The sequence below is a fragment of the Elephas maximus genome, chromosome 1, assembly GCF_024166365.1.
Source record: "Elephas maximus indicus isolate mEleMax1 chromosome 1, mEleMax1 primary haplotype, whole genome shotgun sequence".
In the NCBI taxonomy this organism is placed as follows: Eukaryota; Metazoa; Chordata; class Mammalia; order Proboscidea; family Elephantidae; genus Elephas; species Elephas maximus.
The window spans coordinates 16324807-16351969 of record NC_064819.1 but is presented as its reverse complement, the minus strand read 5'-3'; the positions used below and the strand labels follow the sequence as shown (position 1 = coordinate 16351969).

At 41.7% G+C, this 27163-nt stretch overlaps 1 protein-coding gene across 2 annotated transcripts in view; it reads left to right on the top strand.

The window, feature by feature from the left end:
- Positions 1-27163, top strand: part of SLC12A8 (solute carrier family 12 member 8) — a 203726-nt gene that overhangs the window by 44232 nt on the left and 132331 nt on the right. For both annotated transcript variants that reach the window (XM_049878811.1, XM_049878802.1), the window contains one exon: positions 3661-3892. In XM_049878811.1, coding sequence (XP_049734768.1) covers positions 3661-3892 — 232 coding nt within the window. The remainder of the gene's footprint in view (positions 1-3660; positions 3893-27163) is intronic.

The window sequence follows — 27163 nt, the reverse complement described above, 5'->3', positions numbered from 1 at the left end:
TTACTTTTACCACCAAATTTTTAGATTTTGAGAAGATAGTTTGATTTTTGTGTGTGGGGGTGGGTAACTGTTTTGGTTTGCCATAGAGTAAATATCTTTGGTTTTAAGAACCCTTTCTTACAATTTGTATTGCAAATCCTAGTCACATCAGCATCGTCTATTCAGAGGTAATTTAGTATTCTATGAGATTCATGACTACTGTTTCCCTCTCTTTAGTCGCTAATACTAATAAATAATAGTGATAATGACAATAGCTATTATTTCTACACACTAACTATGAGCCTGGTTCCAAGTCCTCTTCTGAATTCCGCTTGAATTTCTGGAGGTTACCTGTTGATATACTGCTACAACCGCTTTCGAATGATCTTCAGCAAAATTTTATTTCTGTGTGGTGTTAATGATACTGTTCAATAATTTCTGCATTCTGTTGAATCATCTTTCTTTGGAATGAGCACAAGTATGGATCTCTTCCAGTTGGTTGGCCAGGTAGCTGTCTTCCAAATTTTTTGGCATATACAAGTGAGCGCTTCCAGCGCTGCATCTGTTTGTTGAAACATCTCAATTGGTATTCCGCAAATACCAATTAGAAAAAGAGGAAGACCTTCAACGAGATGGATTGACACAGTGGCTGCAACAATGGGCTCAAGCTTAGCAATGATTGGAGGATGGTGCTGGGCTGGGCCATGTTTCCTTCTGCTGTACACGGGGTTGCTATAAGCTGGAGTCAACTCAATAGCACCTAGCAACAACAACAACTGTAAGCCAAATATTATTCCAGGACTTCACATAAATTACCTCACTTAGTCTTCACAATAACCTTTTGAAGTAGGTATTATCTGTGTTTTACAGATGAGAAAATGAAGCACAGAGAGGTTGAAAACTTTCCCAAGCACACAGCTAGTGAGTGGGAGCAGCAGGATTTGGCCTTGGGTAGTCTGGCTTCAGAGTCTGTGCTCCTAACCACATTGCTCTTTCAAGTATCTTGAAGAGAACCCCCCCCCCATAGCATCTTCAGTCTAAAAAGCAATTTTAGATACAAACCTGAACGAGGGGTTCTCTAGAGATACTGGAAACCAAAGGTAGCAGCTACCCAGTTGGCCCACTTCATCTGAGCAAATTTTGTTTCCACCTAGAAAAAGAAAAATCAGGTTGGAAGCTCCAGAAGCAAATGGTCACATTCAAGTGCATATTAGAGACATTGATACCCGGGCAGGTGATGTCCATATAAATGATCACCGTTACTAAATTTTTATCCTTTGTTTTTTCACTCTGATAAACCCAACCATGACAAGTCCTGTTGACCTGGCCCATTACTGATGAAATAGCCTGACTGACATTGCTACACTCTTGTATTTAGTAGGTTTCAGTTTTGAGGTGAATGTAAGAAAAACAGGGTTCAGTCTCTCTCTTTCAGAGATAATTTTGTTTCCCCCAAGTTCCTTGGGTTTTCACCCAAAGATAGACAGAAATCCCTATTGCCTATTGTTATGGGACACTGAAAGGGCAAGAGTAACTGTTTAAGCTACATGTGTAAATTTGGGGAACACTGAGAAAAATATTATGCCTAATTGCTTGGTAGGCTCATCTCATTGAAGAAAGGGGCCTCCTTCCTGAGTTCCCCTCAAATACAGAAATTGTAAGAGGACTGGAACTTAAGAGTCCTGTTTTCTGGAGCACTTTTCCTAAAGTCAACATATCCCAAATATTTATTGAGTGCTTGCAACATACTTAGCAAATGCAGGGTATTTTAAGAGAGGCAATCAGTGTCAAAAGTTTTGGTTTTTAAGATGCTTACATTCTTGGTGGGGGGGGGGGAGATAAGCTTATATGCATGAACTAATGATAGCGTATGGAACCAGATAGCTAATTGCATGACACTGGCGGTCTGCATAATATTAATTTAGAAAAGGTAAAAGAAGGAAGCCCTCATGGAAAAGGAAGAACACAAATGGGCCCCTAAAAGAATGTATTCCCTTGGAGCAGAGCAAGAACAGAGCTGCAGTGATGAGAGTGAACAAGGTGATGGGAGAAGAGGGCTTAAGCTGAGGAATTGTGGAAAACGAGGCTGGTGTTAAAATGTTTTCAAAAAGGTAGAATCATGACTCTCAGGTAACTATAAAATAAATGTGTGTCGGCAATTTTATTTACCTCATTAATTAATGAGCTTTACTTAATCGTCAACTCATTAAAGAGCATTTGAGAAGCGAGGTATGGATACTGGATGGACACAGATCAAACCTATAAATTCATAGGTAGATAATTTAATGAAGAAATGTAAGGATAAGGTGGCCGATTTAGATACAAAACTTGTTAGTGTCTTACAGGACAGCAAACCGTAATCTTTTGAGTTATCCCTTTCACTGGGCAGAAGTTATTTGTATCTCCGCTGGATAAAAAGTTTATAAGTTCACATGTGACATCACTAAGTCTGGGAGAGTTGATACATTTAATTAACAGTAAATAGCCAAACTAAGTAGATTTACCTAGATAGTCCTGCGTAGCCTTTGTTTTGTATAACATTGAAAGGAAGTGCTACGTTTTCTGTCTTATACCAAAGTTTTAGATAATTTTAAAAATTATTTATTTTCTTTTATTATGGTGAATACATATACATATATGTATATGAGTACATATACATATAAGTATATATATATCCACACACGCAGTGGTTAAGCAGTTGGCTGCTAACTGAAAGGTTTTTGGTTTGAACCCACCGGCCGCTCCACGGGAGAAAGATGTAGCAGTCTGCTTCCATAAAGATTACAGCCTCGAAAACCCTATGGGGCAGTTCTACTCTTTCCCATAGGGTCACTAGGAGTTGGAGTTGATTCCATGGCAATGGGTTGTTTTTTTGGTTATATCCATAAAAATACTCACCACAATAAAATACGTACTTATACATATATATGACCAAAATTTTGCCATTTCAACATTTTTCACATGTACAATTCAGTGACATTATTTTCATCATGTTGTGTAACCATCCCCACTATCTGTTTCTGAATTTTCCATCACCCTTCACAGAAGTTCAGTAGATCTCATGCCATGACTCCCTCTTTTCCTCTCCCTCCTACCTCTGGTAACAACTAATAGGCTTTGGTCTCCATACACTTGCCTATTCTAGATATTTCACACAAAAGAGATCATACGATATTTGTCGTCTTGAGAGCATAATGTTTTCGAGGCTCATCCATGTTGATGTAGCATAGATAATTTTAAAAATAATAGCAACCTACAGAGAAATGGAGGAAAATCTAGAGTTTGTTGCAGCGCCTTTCTGTCTTGATAGATGGGGCCCCGTGTGTTCTTGTTCTATGTTTAGTTCTTGAGTAACTGAGACCAAGAAATCCAAATACCTCATTGGTCCGCCCGTATCTTTTCATCTTAGATATTACTAGCAGTCAGCTCCAGGCTTGGGCTTGGTTTTTATGCTTCCGTCTGGTAGAGATGTAGCTGAGCAGAGACGGAACCCAGGTGGGGGTTCACAGGAGAGAGGAGAGAAGGGCTTGTCGAAGACCCATGCTGGCTCCCAGATGCCAAGCCTTGGTGATGGTGTGGGTCTGACAGAGGTGAGCAGGGATCTCAGTGTTGGACAGTCTTGGCCCCTGGGCTCCTGATGCTTTTCTACCTTGCTGACTTCTACCTAGAACTGCCTGTTAGTGTGTTGCAGGTGCCATGTACATTACCGGCTTTGCTGAATCTGTCTCGGATTTGCTGGGCCTCAGGAATATCTGGGCTGTGCGAGGAATTTCAATTTTGGTGCTTCTGGCCTTGCTGGGGATTAACCTAGCAGGTGTCAAATGGATAATCCGCCTCCAGTTACTGCTACTGTTCTTGCTGGCCGTGTCTACACTGGACTTCGTGGTGGGCTCTTTCACACACCTGGACCCAGGTAAGCCTTTTGCAGTTCAGTATATGGCCTTAGAGTGGTCTGCATTGCTTTATAGATGTTTATGGGTGCCAGTTTGTGAGACTGTCTCCCTACAATTAGTGTGGCCTGTTCCTGGACCATGTAAGTGGGTATGTCTTGGTGCAGCTTCGTGGGCCCCAAACCCCTCTTGACATAGACATTTTCACTTAGCACATTTTAAAAAATATTTGCTAGTTAAAAAAAAAAAAGCCAGAAAGTTGAGATAAAACAAAGAAAAAAGTAGAACTGGAGGGATGCAGATCAAATTCATAACAGTGATTGGCTGGGGAAAGGAAGTGGGAAGCAGATTTAGAGTAGGGAAGAAAATGAACTTTAAATTTTATGCATCATATATTTTTTTTTTTAAAAAAAAGGATTTGAGACAAATATAACAAGTGTAACATTTGTGATATCTGGAAGATAGATACAGGTATATGCTTGATTATTCCTTATAGTTTTCTGTATTGATTTTTTTTTTTCAAAATAAAAATATGAATTTATTAACTAAGCTTAAAAAAGGAAATCAGCATGAATCCACGAAACATCTCACAACATGGATAAGCCTGGAGGACATTATGCTGAGTAAAATAAGTCAGTCACAACCATTTGTATTCCAATATTGTATGAGACCACTATTACAAAAAGTCAAGAATAGATTCACGTACAGAAAGAAACATTCTTTGATGGTTACCAGGGGTGGGAGGGAGAGGGAGGGAGATCCACTAAATAGATAACAGACACGTATTAATTCTGGTGAAGGGAAAGGCAATACACAATATGGGGGATGTCGGCAGAAGGTGACCAAGGCAAAGGAAGACAACTATGGTAAAAAAAAGGCAACTAAATACTGTAACATATATGTTGCTGCAACAACAGTGTCTTAGTCGTCTAGTGCTGCCATAACAGAAGTACCACAAGTGGAGGACTTTAACAAAGACAAGTTTATTTTCCCACAGTCTAGTAGGCTGCAAGTCCAAATTCAGGGCGTCAGCTCCAAGGGAAGGCTTTCTCTCTCTGTTGGCTCTGGAGGGAGGTCCTTGCCCTCAATCTTCTCTTGGCCAAGGAGTTTCTCAGGCACAGGGACCCCAGGTCCAAAGGACGCGCCCTGCTCCTGGTGCTGCTTTCTTGGTGGTATGAGGTCCCCAACTCTCTGATTGCTTCCCTTTCCTTTTATCTCTTGAGAGATAAAAGATGATGCAAGCCACACCCCGGGGAAACTCCCTGTACATTGGATCAGGGATGTGGCCTGAGCAAGGGTGTTACATCCCACCCTAATCCTTTTTAACCACAGGCGGAGATTATGATTTATAACACACAGGAAAATCACAAAATGGAGGACAGCCACACTTGACTTAATCAAGCTGATACACCCATTTTGGGGGGGATGTAATTCAATCCATGACAAACAGTAATAACAGTAATTTGTGAGTGGATACATAGGTAGATGTGTATACTAACTAGGTGGGGGAGGTCCTACGGGAGTACACCCGCTTGCATATGTAAGTATGGTTGTGGTTGTTTCTATATACATATTTGTGTGTGCTGCATGTATATTCATATTTATAGTAGAGCACATAGGAGGCACGTTTATGGAAACTCCTTAGACATATCCAAACAATTCCTAGGACTGAGCTACTGGGCTTGAAGGCTAAGGACCATAGTCTTGGTGGACATCTAGGTCAATTGGCATAACATAATTCTTAATGTGCTACATCCTAAGTTGGTGAGTAGCCTCTGGGGTCTTAAAAACGTGTGAGCGGTCATCTAAAATACAACTATTGTTCTCTTCCCATCTGGAGCAAAGGAGAGTGAAGAAAACCAAAAGCTTAAGGAAGCAATTAGTCCAAAGAACTCATGACCCACATGAACCTCCTGTAGCCTGAGACCAGAAGAACTAGATAGTGCCCAGCTACAGCTACTGATTGCTCTGACCAAAAACACAATAAAAGGCCCTGGTTAGAATGGGTGAAAAATACAGAACAAAACTCAAATTCATGAAAAAGACCAGACTTACTGGTCTGATAGAGACTGGAGGAACCCCCAAGACTATTGCCCTAAGACATCCCTCAAACTGGGAACCGAAGCCATCCCTGGAGGCCACCTTTCAGGCAAATAATAGATTGGCCTATAAAATAAACAATTATACCTGTGAGGAATGTGCTCCATAGAACAGTCAACTATATGAGACCACAAGGGCAACATTTGCCCAAAAGCAAAGATGAGAAGGCAAGGCAGGTCAGGGAAACCAGACGAATGGAGAGGGGACCCCCAAGGTGGAAATGGGGAGAGTGCTGACACATTGTGGGGGATTGCAACCAATGCCATAGAACAATTTGTGTATGAGTTGTTAAATGGAAAACTAATTTTCTGTGTAAATTTTTACCTAAAGCATAATAAAATGTTAAAAAAAAAAAAAAGCAGCAGCAGCACCCAGGTAAAATATTGTACTTTATGGAAACAGTCTATTTGTAACCAGTTGATGCCTGTTTAATCTAACATCTAACCCTAGGTCTTCCCTACTTTTGAGGATGCTTGGCAATTCTAATCCTAAATCCTTATGCTTTAAATGAGAAGTTATTACCCAGAGTGTCTATAACTTTGTAGCTTTCTGATTTGGGTTGATTTGGCAGCAAAAACTCTATTTCTCTTTAGAAGGCAAATCTAGTCTTCAGATGCTGTAGAAAAAGATAACTGCTGGTATTTCATACTTCAGGGATTCTGTCTTTATCCGGCAGTGGTGAGCAGGTATCTGCATTGGAATACGGAGAGGGAAAGGGAAGTGGGGCTACCAGCTTTATTAAAAAAATAATACGCAGGACAGACAAAAACCTCTAAAGGCACTGTGGGTGGTGGTGATGATGATGACAGCAACTTCAACTGACTGAGCTCTTGCTAATTGTCCTTCACACTTTATATGGCCTACCTCATTTAATTGTGACATAACTTCACAAGGTGGGAACGATTACACCCTTTTTACAGATGAGGAAACTGGAGTCAGAGATTATGTAATTGGTAAAAATGCATGACAGAGCTGGGATCTGAAACTAGATCCATTGGGCCCCACACGGAGCCATTCCCTCAGGTGAGAAGCTGGTCCTGTCTAGCAGCCTCTTCATATGTCTACACGCTTCCTATCCATGGTTGTTGTCGGGTGCCATTGAGTCAAATTTCAATTGACAGCGACCCTTGTGTTGCAGTAGAGAGCTTCCCTACAGGTTTTTCTTAGCTGTAAATCTCTGTGGAAGCAGATCACCAGGTTTTTCTCCTGAGGAGCCATTAAGTGGGTTCGAACCGCCAACCTTTTGGTTAATAGCCGAGCACTTAACTCTTTGCACTACCAGGGCTCCTGGCCTTCATATTACATGCTGTCTTTTTGTTGTAGCAATTTTGGTTCTCCCCATTAAGGCCACCTCTGATATGTGTTCTTACCAGTCTTTTCCTCTGTAAACATGTTGTTTGTGGGACATTCAACTGGTACACAGTGGTCTAGCCACTGCAGTTCTTTATATATTAAAATACTTCTGTGGCAAGATAGTCATTGCCTGAATTGCTTCCTGGGTGGCCCCTACCCTCTGCTAAGCTGGCTCCTCCACCAGAACCCCTGAAGCACCCCATGATCCCTGTACAGAGGGGGCCCCAGGACCCACTCCAGTGCTAAGGGTCAATGTGGTGTCCATATATGATTGCTGAAAGAGCTAACCTGTTAAATTGCAGGGCAATGCTACTAACCTCTTGAAACCCCAGTGAGCTGCTGTATTTTTCTTTGTCTAGATTAGAAGTTTTCTTGGCTGCTCTTCTAATTTATTCCAAATATTTCTTCTTCCTTCTGGATAGTACATTAGCTGGGTGTAGTATGAAATGAAATTTATTTTCAGTAATTCCCATAGCAACTGGCCCCTCTGGAATCTGTTTTTGGTATCACTAATGTTTTATGTGGGTTACTTACTCTGTGGTCACAAATCCAGACTGAAGCTTGACTAAACCTTCAAAATGGGTTTAGCAGAATGATTTCAAATCTTTTAACGACTTGTACGTACACAGAGATATTTGAAAAAAGACTGGAAGGAACTATGCCTGTTAACAGTGATTATCTTCCTGCTGAGATTAAAAACCAGATCTGTTGCCATCAAGTCAATTCTGACTCATGGCAACCCCATGTGTTTTAGCGTAGAACTGCTTTGCATGGGGTTTTCAGTGGCTGTGATCTTTTGGAAGTAGAGCACCAGGCCTGTCTTCCAAACCGTCTCTGGGTGGGTTCGAACCATCAACTTTTTGGTTAGTAGCCAAGTACTTAGCTCTTGACATCACCCAGAGACTCCCTGCTGAGACTGGAGACCTGGTGGCATGGTGGTTAAGAGCTTGACTGCTAACCAAGAGGTCAGCAGTTCGAATCCACCAGCTGCTCCTTGGAAACCCTGTGAGGCAGTTCTACTCTGTCTCATGGGGTCGCTATGAGTCGGAATCCACTTGACGGCAACAGGTATGTTGTCTTATTTACATTTTTCCTTCAATTGGCCAGTGTTTTTTTTTTAATTAATTAATTAATAGGCTTTTTTTAGAGGAGTTTTAGGTTTAGATCAGATAGCACAGAGAGTTCCCATAACTCTCCTGTCTTTTTCTCTTCCCCAGTCGTCTCCCTTAGTATTAGCATCTAGCATTGGTGTGGTACATTTATTATAACTGATGAACCAATACTGATACATTGTTGTTAACTAAAGTTTACAGTAGGGTTACTGTTTGTGTTATGTTGTGTTATGTTGTTCTATGGATTTTGACAAATGCGTGTCATGTGTCCACTTATAAAGTATCATACGGAGTAGCATCACTGCCCTAAAAATCCCCTGTGTGTCACCTGTTCGTTCCTCCTCCCTCCCTGCCAACTCCTGGAAACCACTGATCTTTTTGTCTCTATAGTTTTGCCTTTTCCAGAATATCAGATTGTTGGAATCATACAGTATGTATGTAGCCTTTTCAGACTGGCTTCTTTCAGTAAGCAATATGCATTCACGTTTTCTCCATATCTTTTTGTGGTTTCCTAGCTGATTTCTTTTATCATTGAATACTATTTCCTTGTATAGATGTACTACAGTTTATTTATCCAGTCACCTTTTGAAGGACGTCTTTGTTGCTTCCACTTTGGGGCAATTATGAATAAAGGTGCAGTCTTGGTCATCTAGTGCTGCTTTAACAGAAATGCTACAAGTGGATGGCTCTAACAAACAGAAGTTTATTCCCTCACAGTTTAGGAGGCTAGAAGCCTGAATTCAGGATACCAGCCCCAGGGGAAGGCTTTCTGTCCTGTTGGCTCTGGGCAGAGTCCTTGTCATCATTCTACCCCTGGCTAGAAGCTTCTCAGCTCAGGGACCCCGGGTCCAAAGGACACCCTCTGCTCCTGGTTGCTTCTTTCTTGGTGGCATGAGGTCCCCCCTCCTGTCTGCTTGTTTCTCTCTTTTATATCTCAAAAGAGATTAACTCAAGATATGACTTAATTCTGTAGATTGAGTTCTGTGTCATTAGCATAACTGCCTCTAATCCTGCCTCATTATCATCACAGAGGTTAGGATTTACAACACAGAGGATAATCACATCAGATCACAAAATGGTGGACAGCCACACAATACTGGGAATCATGGCCTAGACAAGTTGATACACATTTTTAGGGGACACAATTCAATCTGTAACAGGTCCTGTAAACATTCATGTGCGGGTTTTTGTGTGGAGATAATTTTTCAACTCATTTGGGTAAATACCTAGGAGCACGACTGCTGGATCGGACAGTAAGACCATGTTTAGCTGTGTAAGAAACTGCCAAACTGTCTTCCAAAGTGGCTGTAAATTTTCATTCCTACCAGCAATGAGTGAGAGTTCCTTTGCTCCACACCCTTGCTGACATTTGGTGTTTATTGTCAGTGTTTTGGATGTTGGCCATTCTAATAGATGTGTGGTGGTATTTCATGGCTATTTCAATTTGCAACTCCCTAATGACACGTGGGGATATTGGAGGTTCAGTGGTAGAATTCTCACCTTCCATTTGGGAGACGTGGGTTCAATTCCTGGCCAGTGCGCCTCACGCACAACCACCACCTGTCTCTCAGTGGAGGCTTGCGTATTGCTATGATGCTGTAGCAGGTTTCAGTGGAGCTTCCAGACTAAGACAGACTAGGAAGAAAGGCCTGGCTATCTACTTCTGAAAATCAGCCTGTGAAAACCCTGTGGATCACAATGGTCTGATCTGCAACTGATCATGGGGATGGTGTAGGACAGGACAGTGTTTCATTCCGTCGTGGACGGAGTTGCCGTGAGTTGGGGGCAATAGCTAACAACAACAATGACGTATGATGTTCAGCATCTTTTCATATGGTTATCTCCCTCTGTATAGCTTCTCTGGTGAGGTATCTGTTCAGATCTTTTGCCCATTTTGTAATTATGTTGTTTTCTTATTGTTGAGTTTTAAGAGCTCTTTGTGTATTCTGGATACAAGTCCTTTATCAGATATGTTTTAAAAGTATTTTCTACCAGTCCGTGGCTTGTTTTTTCACTCACTTAACAGTGTCTGTCACAAAGCAGAAGTTTTTAATTTTAATGAAGTCCAACTTATCCATTTTTTCTCATGGACCATGCTTTTGATGTAGTATCTAAAAACTCATTGCCCAACCCAAGCTTAGCTAAATTTTCTCCTATGTTGTCTTCTAGAAGCTTTATAGTTTTGGACTTTACATTTAGCTCTGTTATCCATTTTGAGTTAATTTCTGTGAAAGATGTAAGGTCAGTGTCTAGATTAATTTTTTTGCACATGGGTATTCAGTGGTTCTAGTATCATCTGTTGAAAAAAAAAATTACACTTTCTCTCTTGAATTGCCTTTGCTCCTTTCAAAGGCCAGTCGATGATATTTGTGTAAGCCTATTTCTGAGCTCTCTTTTCTGTTCTGGAAACCCTGGTGGCATAATGGTTAAGTGCTACGGCTGCTAACCAAAATGTTCGCAGTTCAAATTCACCAGTTGCTCCTTGGAAACTCTATAGGGCAGTTCTACTCTGTCCTGTAGAGTCGCTATGGGTCAAAATTGACTCGATGGCAATGTTTTTTTTTTTTTCTGTTCCATTGATCTATCTGTCTATTCTTTCACTAATATCACACTATCTTGATTACTGTAACTGTATAGCAAGTCTTGAAGTTGGGTAGTGTTAGTCTTCCAACTTTGGTTTTCTTCTCTAACGTTACTTTTAATATCAGGAAAAAAATTAAAAAATACGCTTATGCCTAACTTTTCCCCCATTTTTTATATAAAAGAATAAGAAAATCCAAACAATCCTGAAATGCCTAGAGTAAAAAAGTATAAGTTTCCTCCTTCACTCCATTTTTCCACCTCTACTCCCCCCAGAGGGAGATTAGTACCTATATTAGTTATCTATTGCTGTGGAACAAATTGCCCCAAAATTTAGTAGCTTAAAACAACAATAAATATTTATTATCTCACACCTTTTCTGTGGGTCAAGAATTCGGGTGTGACTTGGCAGGTGTCTCTGGCCCGGGGTTTCACGTGAAATTCAGTCAGCTGTTGGCAGAAACTGCAGTTGTCTGAAGGCTTGATTTGGGCTGGAGGGTCTCCTTCCACAGTGGCTCACTCACATGGCTGGCAAGTACATATTGGCCATTGGTAGGAGGCCTCTCTCTACAGGGTCCGTTCCTGAGAGCTGCATAAGGGCCCTCAAAACATGGTGACTGGCCTCTCCCAGAGCAAGCCATCTGAGAGAGAGGGAGTGAAAGTGAGAGAGAGAGAGGGAACAAAAGCTATTCTTTTTAAGATCTAGCCTCAAAAACCAGATAGCAGCACTTCTCTCAAAATCTATTTGTTAGAAATTATATATTTGTAAAGTCTGGCCCTCATTCAAGGGGTGGGAAATTCATTTCCACCTTGCGAGTGGAAGAGTGTCAAATAATTTGCAGGCACAAATTAACCACCACGATTACTTTTAAAATCAGAAAAAAAATTTTTTTTTTTTTAAATACACTTAAGTCTAACTTAATTTTCTCTTTATTTTAAATAAAAAAGACAAAGTAAATATTTTGTTAGGCTCTGTCACATTCGTTGCCTTCTAATAAAGTTGTCCCATTCTGAACTCTGTCTAACAGTGTGTAAGAGCTATTATTTCCTATATTCTGGACAATATTGGACACATACAACCTTCTAAATCTTTGCCAAAGTGATTGGTAAAAACTGTAATCCCTTTCTTTTAATTTGAGGGGCTCTGGTGGCATAGGGGTTAAGTGCTAGGCTGCTAACTAAAAGGTTGGTGGTTTGAACTCACCAGCTGCTCTATGGGAGAAAGATGTGGCAGTCTGCTCCGGTAAAGATTTACAGCCTTGGAAACCCTACTGGGCAGTTCTACTCTGTCCTATATGGTCACTATGAGTCAGAATTGACTCCACGGTGGTGGGTTTGGTTTAGGTTTTTTAATTTGCTTTCTTTGAATCATTAATGATGATAATTCTCTCTATATTTTTATTACCATTTGTATTTCTTCTTTGGATTGTCTGCAATCTTTCCCTATTATTTCATTAGGTTGTTTTACCTTTTAATGATTTATAGAAGCTTTTCTTCTAGCTTAGCAATTAATTCAGCACAAAATAAATAGTTGTTTAGCTTTTATTAGTGCTAGACAATGTTTGTTATATATAAATATACATGTAGAAATTTTTCCTAATGTCATTTGCCCTTTTAAAATTAATTTTTAATGTAACAAAAGTAATACATATATATAAAATATTCATTTTCAAGGAAAAGAGTATACCCTGGTTGCTTTCTTTCTTGTATTGCTTTCAGCTTGCCCTGAAATTAAGCTTATCTCATTTTTTTCATTTGCATCAGAGTAGAACTGTGCTCCATGGGACTTTCAATGGCTGATTTTTCATAAGAAGATCTCCAGGCCTTTCTTCTGAGGTGCCTTTAGGTGGTCTCACACCTCTAACTTTTCAGTTAATAGCTGCGCTCTTAATTGTTTGCCCCACTCAGGGTCTCACGCAGTCAGGGCGCAGACTCTCATTTAACCTTTATGTGTTTCACCTGGCATATCCCCCACCCCCACTCTGTTCTTTCATCTCCAGCTACTACGTCATGCCTCTCATTTCCTCTCCAGACATCTCATTAGTGTCGTTCTCGCTCGTCGCCTCCATTTCTATCACAACTCCTTAGCTTTCAGGTGAGCAGCATGGGTCCCTCTTTCTTCTCCCACCTCCTGTCCTGCGTCTTCGAAAACAAGTATCATCATACAAGGCAGCGGCACAGAGCCTCATCCTTGTGAAAGGCTCCGTTAGAGTGACAAAAAAAAAAAAAAAATTTTTTTTTTTTTGTGACAGTTAACTTAAAAAAAGGCATTGTCAAGCGTTCCTATGGTTTTAAGCTCCTAAAATGCCATTTTGCTGGATATTTTCATTTATGTAAGATGTGTGTCATGCCAAAGCAGTTTTATTGCCATAGAAGTCAGGCAAATTTAGGAAATGCCATGACATGTATGTGGTCCATTGTAATTCTGTCTTCTGCATTTAAGAATGAAGTTGTGCATCTCCAAGTGCAATACTTTTGTTCATCTAAAAAGACGTTGCCTGGCTCTGTAGTGCCCTTTGCTCAAGGGCTGGCATCACGTCCTCCATTCTGCCTTAGCTCCTTGCCATTTGCTGTGAGGTGCATCTGTGGGACAGTGCACCACGTGGGGCAGGTGCAGTTCATCTACCGTGGAATCCAGCAGGCAGGAGCTGGTTCTGGGCTATCAGAGCTAATAGCTCTTTGGTGAGGGCGGGAGCTTGTGCTTGGCAGTAAGAAGGCCAGTGCCTCTACTAGGGAGCCTGACAGGGGTTTGGGCAAGCCTATCTGTCTCTGTGCTCTGCAGAAACTACTCTATACAAGGTCTTAAACCAACCAACCAAACGAAAACAGTTGCCATCAACTCGATTCCAACTTATAATGACCTCGTGTGTATCAGAGTAGAACTGTGCTCCACAGGGTTTTCAATGTCTGATCTTTCAGAAGGAGATTACCAAACCTTTCTTTGGGATACCTCTGGGTGGACTCGTACCTCCAATTTTTTTTTTTTTAATAATTTTTATTGTGCTTTAAGTGAAAGTTTACAAATCAAGTCAGTCTCTCACACAAAAACCCATATACACCTTGCTACACACGCCCAATTACTCTCCCCCTAATGAGACAGCCCGCTCTCTCCCTCTACTCTCTCTTTTCGTGTCCATTTCACCAGCTTCTAACCCCCTCCACCCTCTCATCTCCCCTCCAGGCAGGAGATGCCAACATAGTCTCAAGTGTCCACCTGATCCAAGAAGCTCACTCCTCACCAGCATCCCTCTCCAACCCATTGTCCAGTCCAATCCATGTCTGAAGAGTTGGCTTCAGGAATGGTTCCTGTCCTGGGCCAGCAGAAGGTCTGGGGGCCATGACCACCAGGGTCCTTCTAGTCTCAGTTAGACCATTAAGTCTGGTCTTATGAGAATTTGGAGTCTGCATCCCACTGCTCTCCTGTTCCCTCAGGGGTTCTCTGTCGTGTTCCCTGTCAGGGCAGTCATTGGTTGTAGCCAGGCACCATCTAGTTCTGGTCTCAGGATGATATAGTCTCTGGTTCATGTGACCCTTTCTGTCTCTTGGGCTCATAATAGCCTTGTGTCCTTGGTAGTCTTCATTCTCCTTTGCTCCAGGTGGGTTGAGACCAATTGATGCATCTTAGATGGCTGCTTGCTAGTATTTAAGACCCCAGACGCCACTCTTCAAAGTGGGATGCAGAATTTTTTCTTAATAGATTTTATTATGCCAATTGACTTAGATGTCCCCTGAAACCATGGTCCCCAGACCCCTGCCCCTGCTACATTGGCCTTCGAAGCATTCAGTTTATTGAGAAAACTTCTTTGCTTTTGGTTTAGTCCAATTATGCTGACCTCCCCTGTATTGTGTGCTGTCTTTCCCTTCACCTAAAGTAGTTCTTATCTACTATCTGATTAGTAAATGCCCCCTCCCATCCTCCCTCCCTCCCCCTTCTCGGAACCACAAAAGAATGTTTTCTTCTCAGTTTAAATTATTTCTCAAGTTCTTATAGTAGTGGTCTTATACAATATTTGTCCTTTTGCAACTAATTTCACTCAGCATAATGCCTTCCAGGTTCCTCCATGTTATGAAATGTTTCACAGATTCCTCACTGTTCTTTATCGATGCCTAGCAGTGGGAGTAGGTAGTATTCCATTGTATGAATATACCATAATTTATTTATCCATTCATCCATTGATGGACACCTTGGTTGCTTCCATCTTTTTGCTATAGTAAACAGTGTTGCAATAAACATGGCTGTGCATATATCTGTTCATGTAAAGGCTCTTATTTCTCTAGGATGTATTCCGAGGAGTGGGATTGCTGGATCGTATGGTAGTTCTATTTCTAGCTTTTTAAGGAAGTGCCAAATCGATTTCCAAAGTGATTGTACCATTTACATTCCCACCAGCAGGGCAGAAGTGTTCCAGTCTCTCTACAGCCTCTCCAACATTTATTATTTTTTGTTTTTTGGATTAATGCTGGCCTTGTTGGAGTGAGAAGAAATCTCATGGTAGTTTTGATCTGCATTTCTCTAATGGCTAATGATCATGAACATTTCCTCATATATCAGTTAGCTACCTGAATGTCTTCTTTAGTGAAGTGTCTATTCATATCTTTCCCCATTTTTTAATTGGGTTATTTGTCTTTTTGCAGTTGAGTTTTTGCAGTATCATGGAGATTTTAGAGATCAGGTGCTGCTCAGAAATGTCATAGCTAAAAACTTTTTCCCAGTCTGTAGGTAGTCTTTTTACTCTTTTGGTGAAGTCTTTGGATGAGCATAGGTGTTTGATTTTTAGGAGCTCACAGTTATCTAGTTTTTCTTCTACATTCTTTATAATGTTTTATATACTGTTTATGCCATGGATTAGGGCTCCTAATGTTGTCCCTATTTTTTCTTCCATGATCTTTATCATTTTAGATTTTAAATTTAGGTCTTCGATCCATTTTGAGTTCGTTTTTGTGCATGGAGGGAGGTATGAGTCTTGTTTCATTTTTTTTGCAGATGGATATCCAGTTATGCCAGCACCATTTGTTAAAAAGACTGTCTTTTCCCCATTTAACTGTTTTGGGGCCTTTGTCAAATATCAGCTGCTCATATGTGGATGGATTTGTATCTGGATTCTCAATTCTCTTCCATTGGTCCATGTATCTGTTGTTGTACCAGTACTAGGCTGTTCTGACTACTGTGGCGGTATGTTGTTGTTGTTGTTAGGTGCCATCCAGTCGGTTCCGACTCATAGGGACCCTATGCACAACAGAACGAAACACTGCCCTATCCTGCGCCATCCTGACGATCGTTGTTATGCTTGAGCTCATTGTTGCAGCCGCTTTGTCAATCCACCTCATTGAGGGTCTTCTTCTTTTCCGTTGACCCTGTACTCTGCCAAGCATGATGTCCTTCTCCAGGGACTGATCCCTCCTGACAACATGTCCAAAGTATTTAAGACGCAGTCTCGCCATCCTTGCTTCTAAGGAGCATTCTGGTTGTACTTCTTCTAAGACAGATTTGTTCGTTCTTTTGGCAGTCCGTGGTATATTCAATACTCTTTGCCAACACCACAATTCAAAGGGATCAATTCTTCGGTCTTCCTTATTCGTTGTCTAGCTTTCACATGCATATGATGTGATTGAAAATACCATGGTTTGGGTCAGGCCCATCTTAGTCTTTGTTTTTCAAAACTTTGAAGAGGTTCTTTGCAGCAGATTTACCCAATGCAATACATCTGTTGATTTCTTGACTGCTGCTTCCGTGGCTGTTGATTGTGGATCCAAGTAAAATGAAATCCTTGACGACTTCAATCTTTTCTCCGTTTATAATGATGTTGCTCATTGGTCCAGTTGTGAGGATTTTTGTTTTCTTTATGTTGAAGTGTAATCCATACTGAAGGCTGTGGTCTTTGATCTTCATTAGTAAGTGCTTCAAGTCCTCCTCACTTTCAGCAAGCAAGGTTGTGTCATCTGCATAGCGCAGGTTGTTGATGAGACTTCCTCCAATCCTGATGCCCCGTTCTTCTTCATATAGTCCAGCTTCTCGGATTATTGGTTTGGCATACAGATTAAATAGGTATGGTGAAAGAATACAACCCTGACGCACACCTTTCCTGACTTTAAACCAATCGGTATCACCTTGTTCTGTCTGAACAACCACCTCTTGATCTATGTAAAGGTTCCTCGTGAGCACAATTAAGTGTTCTGGAATTCCCATTCTTTGCAGTGTTATCCACAGTTTGTTATGATCCACACAGTCAAATGCCTTTGCATAATCAATAAAACACAGGTAAACAATGCCAGAGATCGAATGATAGAATTTTGCAGGACCAACGACTTCTTCATTGCAAATACTTTCTTTCACCAACATAAACGGTGACTATACACATGGGCCTGGCCAGATGGAACACACAGAAATCAAATTGACCACATCTGTGGAAAGAGATGATGGAAAAGCTCAATATTATCAGTTAGAACAAGGCCAGGGGCCGACTGTGGAACAGATCATCAATTGCTCATATGCAAGTTCAAGCTGAAACTGAAGAAAATCAGAGCAAGTCCACGAGAGCCAAAATATGATCTTGAATATATCCCACCTGAATTTAGAGAACATCTCAAGAATAGATTTGACGTATTGAACACTAGTGACCGAAGACCGGACGAGTTGTGGAATGACATCAAGGATATCATCCATGAAGAAAGAGAGAGGTCACTGAAAAGACAGGAAAGAAAGAAAAGACCAAGGTGGATGTCAGAGGAGACTCTGAAACTTGCTCTTGAGCGTCGAGCAGCTAAAGCAAAAAGAAGAATTCATGAAGTAAAAGAACTGAACAGAAGATTTCAAAGGGCCTCTTGAGAAGACAAAATAAAGTATTATAATGGCATGTGCAAAGAGCTGGAGATGGAAAACCAAAGGGGAAGAACATGCTCGGTGTTTCTCAAGCTGAAAGAACTGAAGAAAAAATTCAAGCCTCGAGTTGTAATAGTGAAGGATTCCATGGGGAAAATATTAAATGATGCAGGAAGCATCAAAAGAAGATGAAAGGGATATACAGAGTCATTATTCCAAAAAGAATTAGTCGATATTCAACCATTTCAAGACGTGGCATATGATCAGGAACCAATGGTACTGAAGGAAGAAGTCCAAGCTGCTGTGAAGGCATTGGCCAAAAACAAGGCTCCAGGAATTGATGGAATATCAATTGAGATGTTTCAACAAACAGATGCAGTGCTGGAGGTGCTCACTTGTCTATGCCAAGAAATATGGAAGACAGCTTCCTGGCCAACTGACTGGAAGAGATCCATATTTATGCCTATTCCCAAGAAAGGTGATCCAACCAAATGTGGAAATTATAGAACAATACCATTAATATCACATGCAAGCAAAATTCTGCTGAAGATCATTGAAAAACGGCTGCAGCAGTATATCGACAGGGAACTGCCAGAAATTCAGGCCGGTTTCAGAACAGGCCGTGGAACCAGGGATATCATTGCTGATGTCAGATGGATCCTGGCTGAAAGCAGAGAATACCAGAAGGATGTGGCGATATAATAGGTTCTAAAATCAGGTAAAGTAAGACCTCCCACTTTGTTCTTTTTCAGTAATGCCTTATTTATCCAGGGCCTCTTTCCCTTCCATATGAAATTGGTGATTTGTTTCTCCATCTCATTAAAGAATGTCATTGGGATTTGGATCGGAATTGCATTAAATGTATAGGTCGCTTTTGGTAGAATAGACATTTTTATAATGTTAAATCTTCCTATCTACAAGCAAGGTATGTTCTTCTGCTTATGTAAGTCTCTTTGGTTTCTTGCAGAAGTGTACCATAGTTTTCTTTGTATAAGTGTTTTATATCTCTGGTAAGATTTATTCCTAAGTATTTTATCTTCTTGGGGGCTACTGTAAATGGCATTGATTTGATGATTTCCTCTTTGATGTTCTTTTTGTTGGTATAGAGGAATCCACCTGATTTTTGTATGTTTATCTTGTATCCCGATACTCTGCTGAACTCTTCTATTAGTTTCAGTAGTTTCCTGGAGGATTCCTTAGGGTTTTCTGTGTATAAGATCGTGTCCTCTGCAAACAGAGATACTTTGACTTCTTCCTTGCCAACCTGGATGCCCTTTCTTTCTTTATCTAGCCTAATTGTTCTGGCTAGGACTTCCAGCACAATGTGGAATAAGAGTGGTGATAAAGGGCATCCTTGTCTGGTTCCTGATCTCAGTGGGAATGTTTTCAGGCTCTCTCCATTTAGGGTGATGTTGGCTGTTGGCTTTGTATAAAAGCCCTTTATTATGTTGAGGAATTTTCCTTCTATTCCTATTTTGCTGAGAGTTTTTATCATGAATGAGTGTTGAACTTTGTCAAATGCCTTTTCTGCATCAATTGATAAAATCATGTGATTCTTGTCTTTTGTTTATCCGTTAATTGTTTTTCTAATGTTGAACCATCCCTGCATGGTGAATTATTTTTTTGATATGTTGTTGAATTCTATTGGCTAGAATTTTGTTGAGGATTTTTGCATCTACATTCATGAGGGATATAGGTCTATAATTTTCTTTTCTTGTTTTGTTTTTACCTGGTTTTGGTATCAGGGATATGGTGGCTTCAGAGAATGAGTTTGGTAGTATTCCATCATTTTCCATGCTCTGAAATACTTTTAGTAGTGGTGGTGTTAACTCTTCTCTGAAAGTTTGGTAGAACTCTGCAGTGAAGCCATCCGGACCAGGGCTTATTTTTTGTTGGGAGTTTTTTGATTAACTTTTCAATCTCTTGTTATGGGTCTATTTAGTTGTTCTACCTCTGTTTGTGTTAGTTTAAGTAGATAGTGTGTTTCTAGGAATTCATCCATTTCCTCTAGGTTTTCAAATTTGTTTGAGCATAGTTTTTCATAGTAATCTGATATGACTCTTTTAATTTCAGGTGGGTCTGTCGTAATATCGCCCCTCTCATTTCTTTTTCGGGTTATTTGTTTCCTCTCCTGTTTTTCTTTTGTCAGTTTGGCCAATGGTTTATCAATTTTGTTGATTTTTTCAAAAAACCAGCTTTTGGTCTTGTTAATTCTTTCAATTCTTTTTCTGTTTTCTATTTCATTTAGCTCAGCTCTTATTTTTATTATTTGTTTTCTTCTGGTGCCTGTGGGTTTCTTTTGTTGCTCTCTCTCTATTTGTTCAAGTTGTAGAGATAGTTCTTTGATTTTGGCCCTTTCTTCTTTTTGGATGTTTGCATTTATTGATATAAATTGGCCTCTGAGCACCACTTTTGCTGTGTCCCAAAGGCTCTGATAGGAAGTGTTTTCATTCTTATTGGATTCTCTGAATTTCTTTATTCCATCCTTAATGTCCTCTATAATCCAGTCTTTTTTGAGCAGGGTATTTGTGCAGTTTCCAAGTGTTTGATTTTTTTTCCCCCCTGCTTTTCCTTTTATTGATTTCCACTTTTATGACCTTATGGTCAGAGAAGATGCTTTGTAATGTTTCAGTGTTTTGGATTCTGCTAAGGCTTGCTTTATGACCTAATATATGGTCTATTCTAGAGAATGTTCCATGTGCGCTAGAAAAGAAAATATACTTGGTTGCTGTTGGGTGTTGTGTTCTGTGTATGTCTATGAGGTCAAGTTGGTTGATTGTGGCATTTAGATCTTCCGTGTCTTTATTGAGCTTCTTTCTGGATATTCTGCCCTTCACCAAAAGTGGTGTGTTGAAGTCTCCTACTATTATTGTGGAGCTGTCTATCTCACTTTTCAATGCTGATAGAGTTTGTTTTAGGTATCTTGCAGCCCTGTCATTGGGTGCATAAATATTTAATATGGTTCTATCTTCTTGGTGTATTGTCCCTTTAATCATTATATAGTGTCCTTCATTATTCTTTCTGATGGATTTAAAGTCTATTTTGCCAGAAATTAATATTGCCACTCCTGCTCTTTTTTGATTGTTGTTTGCTTGATATATATTTTTTCCATCCTTTGAGTTTTAGTTTGTGTCTCTAAGTCTAAGGTGTGTCTCTTGTAGGCAGCATAGAGACGGATCGTGTTTTTTAATCCGTTCTGCCACTCTCTGTCTCTTTATTGGAGCATTTAGTCCATTTACATTCAGGGTAATTATGGATAGGTAGGAATTTAGTGCTATCATTTTGGTGTCTTTTTTTGTGTGTTGACAGTTTCTTTTTCCCACTTGATTTTATGTACCAAGTAGATTTTCTTTATATATTGTTCTTTCCTCATATTTGTTGTTGTTGATTTTGTTTCTGCTGAGCCTGTATTTTTCCCTTGTATTTTATTTTGATAAGTAGGGTAGTTTGTCTCCTTCGTGGTTACCTTATTATTTACCCCTATTTTTCTAAATTTGAAACTAACTTTTATTTCTTTGTATCACTGTATCTTCCTCTCCATATGGAAGGTGTATGATTACATTTCTTAGTCCCTCTCTATTATTTTAATGTTGTCTTCTGTTATATAATGACATCACTGTTACCCCATTTAGGGCTTTTTTTTTTAATATATGTATATATATAATTTTGCTTTGTTTTTTTGGATTTCCTTGTCTGGGTTGACTTTGGTTGCTCTGCCCAGTGTTCTAGTCTTGGGTTGATACCTGATATTATTGATTTTCTAACCAAAGAACTCCCAATTTCCCCTTCATATTTAAGAGACAGTTTTGCTGGATATCTGATTCTTGGCAGGCAATTTTTTTCCTTCAATTTTTAAATATGTCATCCCATTGCCTTCTTGCCTGCCGAGTAGTCTGAGCTTATTCTTATTGGCTCTCCTTTGTAGGTGACTTTTCATTTATCCCTCACTGCTCTTATAATTCTCTCTTTATCTTTGGTTTTGGCAAGTTTGATTATAATACGTCTTGGTGATTTTCTTTTAAAATCTACCTTATGTGGAGTTCAATGAGCATCTTGGATAGATATCTTCTCATCTTTCACAATATCAGGGAAGTTTTCTGCCAACAAATCTTCAACAATTTTCCCTGTATTTTCTGTTATCCCTCCCTGTTCTGGTACTCCAATCACTAATAGGTTATTTCTCTTGATAGAGTCCCACATGATTCTTAAGGTTTCTGCATTTTTTAAAATCCTTTTATCTGATTTCCCTTCAAATATATTAGTGCCAAGTGATTTATCTTCGAGTTCAGAAATTCTAGCTTCTGTTTGGTCAATTCTGCTCCTCTGACTTCCTGTCCAGTTGTCTAATTCTGTAATTTTATTGTTAATCTTCTGAATTTCTGATTGCTGTCTGTCTATGGATTTTTCGAGCTTATTAAACTTTTCATTATGTTCCTGAATAATCTTTCTAATTTCTTCAGTTGCTTTATCTGTGTGTTCCTTGGCTTGTTCTGCCTATTGCCTCATTTCCTTCTTGATGTCTTGAAGGGTTCTGTATATTAAACTTTTGTATTCTGCCTCTGGTAATTCCAGGAATGCTCTTTCATCTAGAAGATCCCTGGATTCTTTGTTTTGAGAGCCTGTTGAGGTGATCGTGGTCTTTTTCTTTATTGACTTGATATTGACTGTTGTCTCTGAGCCATCTATAACTTATCGTATTAGTTTTTGCTTGCTTAGTGTGTCGTAGCTGCTTGCTTTGTTTTGTTTTGGTATAGCCCTATGGGTTGCTTGAGTGAGCTAGCTTGATTATTTTCGCCTTTGGAGCTCTGGTGTCCTGTCCCCAGCTGGCTAGGTCTGTTATCAGGTATATCAGTCTAGGAGTCCATTCAGTTTTCTTGTATGAATTCAGCTCAGGTTTCCAGGTAGCTGATCATCAAGTGTGTGATACAGGCTCTGTTCTACAGTCTTAGAGGGGCAGGGGTGATTGGCGTATATACTGGTATCTGATTGCAGCAGGGTGTCATGCTCTGAACAAGGCAGGGGGCTGAGAACTGACCCCCAAGTGTCTCTAAGGAAAACACATCTCTGTGCCCTAGAGCATGCTGGTGGGTGGGTTCTGCAGAGGGACCATGGGCACCCAAAGTTTTTGGTTGTAAGGACCGGGAGGTACCAGTTATCTTTGGACCCCTGTCACGGGTGGCTGGGTGACCTGAGTGGAGCTACCAGTCCTTAGGTCCATGATGTGGGTAGGTGAGGACCTTGTTTAGTAGGCAAAGCAATGTCAAATGTCAAACACCCACCTCTTCACCGCATAGCTGAAATGGTTGGAGTTTGCCAGCAAGGGCCTATTCTCCTGAAACAGGCCCACAGAGGTCCGTGCAGAAGAGAAAGGTGCTCAAGGTCCACTGATGGTTTATGCCTGGACAGGAGCTCCTCCTGCCCTGAGCTCCCCCAGTTAATGGAGCTAACAAATTATCTTTTCCCCCCAGTTGCAAATATTTTCCTTCCCCAAGGCCGGGAGGATGGTTCTAGGTGCTCTCCAGGGTCTATCTCAGGCCCAGGGATTCAGCCGCTGAAGCTGGCTTGGGGGTGAGTGGGGCACAGTAAAATATACACAAGTACTTAGCTTTTGCTGAGAGCGTTGTTCTCCTCAGGTTCTGGAGGTGTGAGTGGGCTGTGTGGCTGCTGATTCTCCCTGAGAAAACTGCGGCTGAATGCTAGGACCAGCCCACTGCCACTGCTGCTGCTCCGGGAATGATGCCTGAGGGCTTCCCGCGATTCAGCTCTGGCAACTCCTCTCCACTTCCGAACAGTCTCCTCCTCCCCCTGCCCCTCAGTTCATAGTCCAAACTTGCCTTTGATGCTCAGGGCTCCCAGCTGGTCACAAATACACTCGTTTCACTTTTTTTTTTCAGGTCTTTGTTGTAAAGAGGGCTCACTGGAAGCATCTGTCTATTCCGCCATCTTGGCTCCGCCTCCTCGTACCTCCAATGTTTCAGTTAGTAGTTGAGCGCTTAACCATTTTCGCCACCCAGGGACCCCTTCCAAGGTCCCAGTGACCTCTTAATCTCCAGATCCAGAACCTTTTCTTGTTTATTATTCTTGACTTCTTTTACTACCATTGACCACCTGTGCTGATTTGAAATAGTCTGTTCCTATTTCTTCTGTGCCAGAACACTGCCTTGGCTCCCTTGTAGATGGCCACGTTCTCTACTATTGCCTAGTGTTTATACATTTTACATCCATGTTGTCATACTGCATGGATCCCTTTATTTGTTAAATGTTTGAATGTTGGATGAATAAATTAGTTTGCAATTTTTTTCTTCACCCAGTATACCTTCGACTGTTACTGGAGCCCTGGTGACACAGTAGCTAAGAGCTTGGCTGCTAACCAAAAGGTCAGCAGTTCAAATCCACCAGCCACTCCTTGGAAACCCTATGGGGCAGTTCTACTCTGTCCTATAGGGTTGCAATTGACTTGATGGCAGCAAGTTTGGTTTTTATGGTATCCATGTTACTACATGCTGAGCCAGTTAATTCATTTTAACTGCTTACAGGCACCCAAGATACCCAGACAAGTCACAAAGGAGTTACTGAGTAGTGACAAGGGCTGTGACAGGGGTCTACAGAGAGAGCCTGGGGGCTCCCAAGGAGCTCTAAACCCAGCCTAGAGTCAGGAGAGGTTTCCCAGAGGGGATTACATCTCACTGAGTTTTAAGGTGTCCAGGATTTAGCCAAAGGAAGAAGAGAGGAAATCATACTCCATGGAGATGGCAGCTTTTGCAGAGACCTGAGAGCCTGCTGTGCTTGGGACAAGGAGAACACGGGTATGAGGACGTGAAGGCAGTGGGTCTGAGGCTGCCTTCAGGAAGGGCCCCCACGAGCCTCACTGTGCTCATCTGCTGGGCTCTCCCCTCCCTAGACCCTTCTCCTCCAAGACAAGGACAGCTCCCAGCCACTGCCAGGATGCTATAGAATCATCTTCCTAAGCCTTCTTCCTTGGGGCACCTCCCCACTGTGGCAGAAGGGCAGTGAGCAGTGAGCCTGGAGGACCTTGCAGTGCCCAGGATGGCCTCTGTGTGGAGTCTCGATTCTGACTGTTTGCTTTTGGGCCTTGGCCCAGGGCAGCTTGCTAGCCCTTCCTCTCTGCCCATAGAGGGACTACGAGAAAACAGGAGCTCCTTTGTGCAGGGCAGGTCGTGGCATCCTGGCATTTACATTTGACTTATGGGCCAGGCAGGAAGGAGGTTTTATACAGCAAAGGCTTTCTCACACACTGCCATGTGACCTTCACAAATGACCCTGAGAGGGAGGCTGGCAGGTTATTTTCTCCATTTCAGATGCAGGAACAGCGACCCAGAAAGGCAAGGTTATTTCCAAGAACAGAGCCCCCTTTCTGGTCTAGCACTAGGGAGCGATATCTTCTCAGAGCAGCTGGTGAGCGCCAAAATGACTCCCATCTCACCTCTGTGCCTGGGTTCTAGAAACACTAGGGGAAAACTAACACACGGAGCTCAACCGTGTATACAGGACTGAATGGGTACACCAGCCCAGGGTCAAGGACAAGAAGGGAGGAAGGGACAGGAAAGCAAGATGAAGGGAAATGGGGACCCAAGGTCAAGAAGGGGAGAGTGTTGAAATATTGTGGAGTTGGCAACCAATGTCACAAAACAATATGTGTATTAATTGTTTAATGAGACATTAATTTGCTCTGTAAATCTGCACCTAAATCATAATAATAATAAAAAAAGAAATAGCAGGGAAGCCTCAGAAAAAAGCCAAATCCCAATCCCCACCCAGACTAAGTCAATCAGCATCTGGGGAGTGGGGATGATTGTCAGTTCAAGTGCTCCAGGTGATGGTACTGTGCAGCCAAAGTTGAGGACCCTTGCCAGGCCCCTCTCTGCTCTGCTGTCTGTAGAGACGAGCACTCCAGGCTTGGTGGTGGATGAACCAAAATGTGGCAAGTCCCAGCACCTCACTCCTCAGGCTGGCAGAATTCTGGAGCCCAGATGGTCCTACCCCTTATGCGGGGAATTGCCTCAGAGCTGGGACTGAAACTCTTCAGTTAGACCCTGCATGCAAGGGCTGGCTCCTCTTTCCTTTGAATTTCTCACTTGATGGGCACTGTGCTAAGGACCCCTCACAGCAAACACCTGCTTGTTTGTGTGTACAACCAGATGCAGAGATATAGGAGTGAGCATCGACTCTGACAGCCACTATGCAGGTATTGTCTTTGAAACTACCTGCTTTATCCTTGAAACCTGGTGAGACAGGTGAGATGATTATTCCTGCTTTACAAAGAAATCGGAGCCCAAGGAGGTGATGTAAGTTTCCCCAGCTTACACTTTAAGTGGCTTAGCCAAAATTTCAACCTAGAGGCACCTGACTCTGAAGTGTGGCTCCATGATGCTTCCAGTCATCTTCTGGGGCTCCAGCATGCGCTCTGAGACCATAGAGGAGTCGCCCTCCTCCACGGAGGATCCCCTATTGCTCTCCTTTGTCTTTCAGCTCAAGGAAGTCAGAGAACCTGCCAGTCTCCACTCGGGCACTCACCTGCTGGTCGGAGGTACTAGGGAGCTGTCAGAACTGCACCCTAGGAAAGGGAAGCAGGAAATGAGGTGGAGAACTGTAAAGCAAGGTAGAACTAGAATCAGGTACCAAGGAGGCTAAAACGTGGTTCCCGATTACCACCAGGAACAGAGCACAACCAACCAGAGCCACACTCAAGCACCAAGTCAGGCAGATAACGGTGTTGGTCAGGCAGGGCCACCCCCTGCGCAGCTTGATCTCACCTCCAGTCCTCAGGCACTGCCCCCCTCTTCCTGGAGAGTGCAAGGTGAGGCAGCTTAGCCAGCTGCTCCGCACTCAGCATCCAGGTCAGCCTCAGGCAGCCTGACCCACCATGAGTGAGAGTTTCTGCTAGTTTCTGGGATGATACCTTGGAAGCCTGAAGCAATTTAGAAATGTACAATTAACACAGGACCCCTGGTGGGAACAAACCTGCTAGAATTTGTGGCTACAGTTTGGTTGGTTGGTGGGTGAAAGGAATGGGAAACAGCAGATAACAGAGTTTCTTCTAGAATTCCCTTTCTACCTCCCTCCTCCACCCCTTTCCTTTTTTTTTCCTTAACGTCTGGTTTCCTTTTCTGATCCCCCTCCCCAATTTCTCTCTACCTCTAACTCAGGGCTGGACCCTTGGAATGAGCCAGTGGATGGGAGTTTCTGGCCCAGCCTGGGGTCCTTCCCATTGCCCTAATCCCTTTTTGTGAAACAGAAATGTTGCCATTATACATACAAGTTAGTTACTATCTGGTTAAAGACTTGTTACATTGTAGACAAGTAATGAG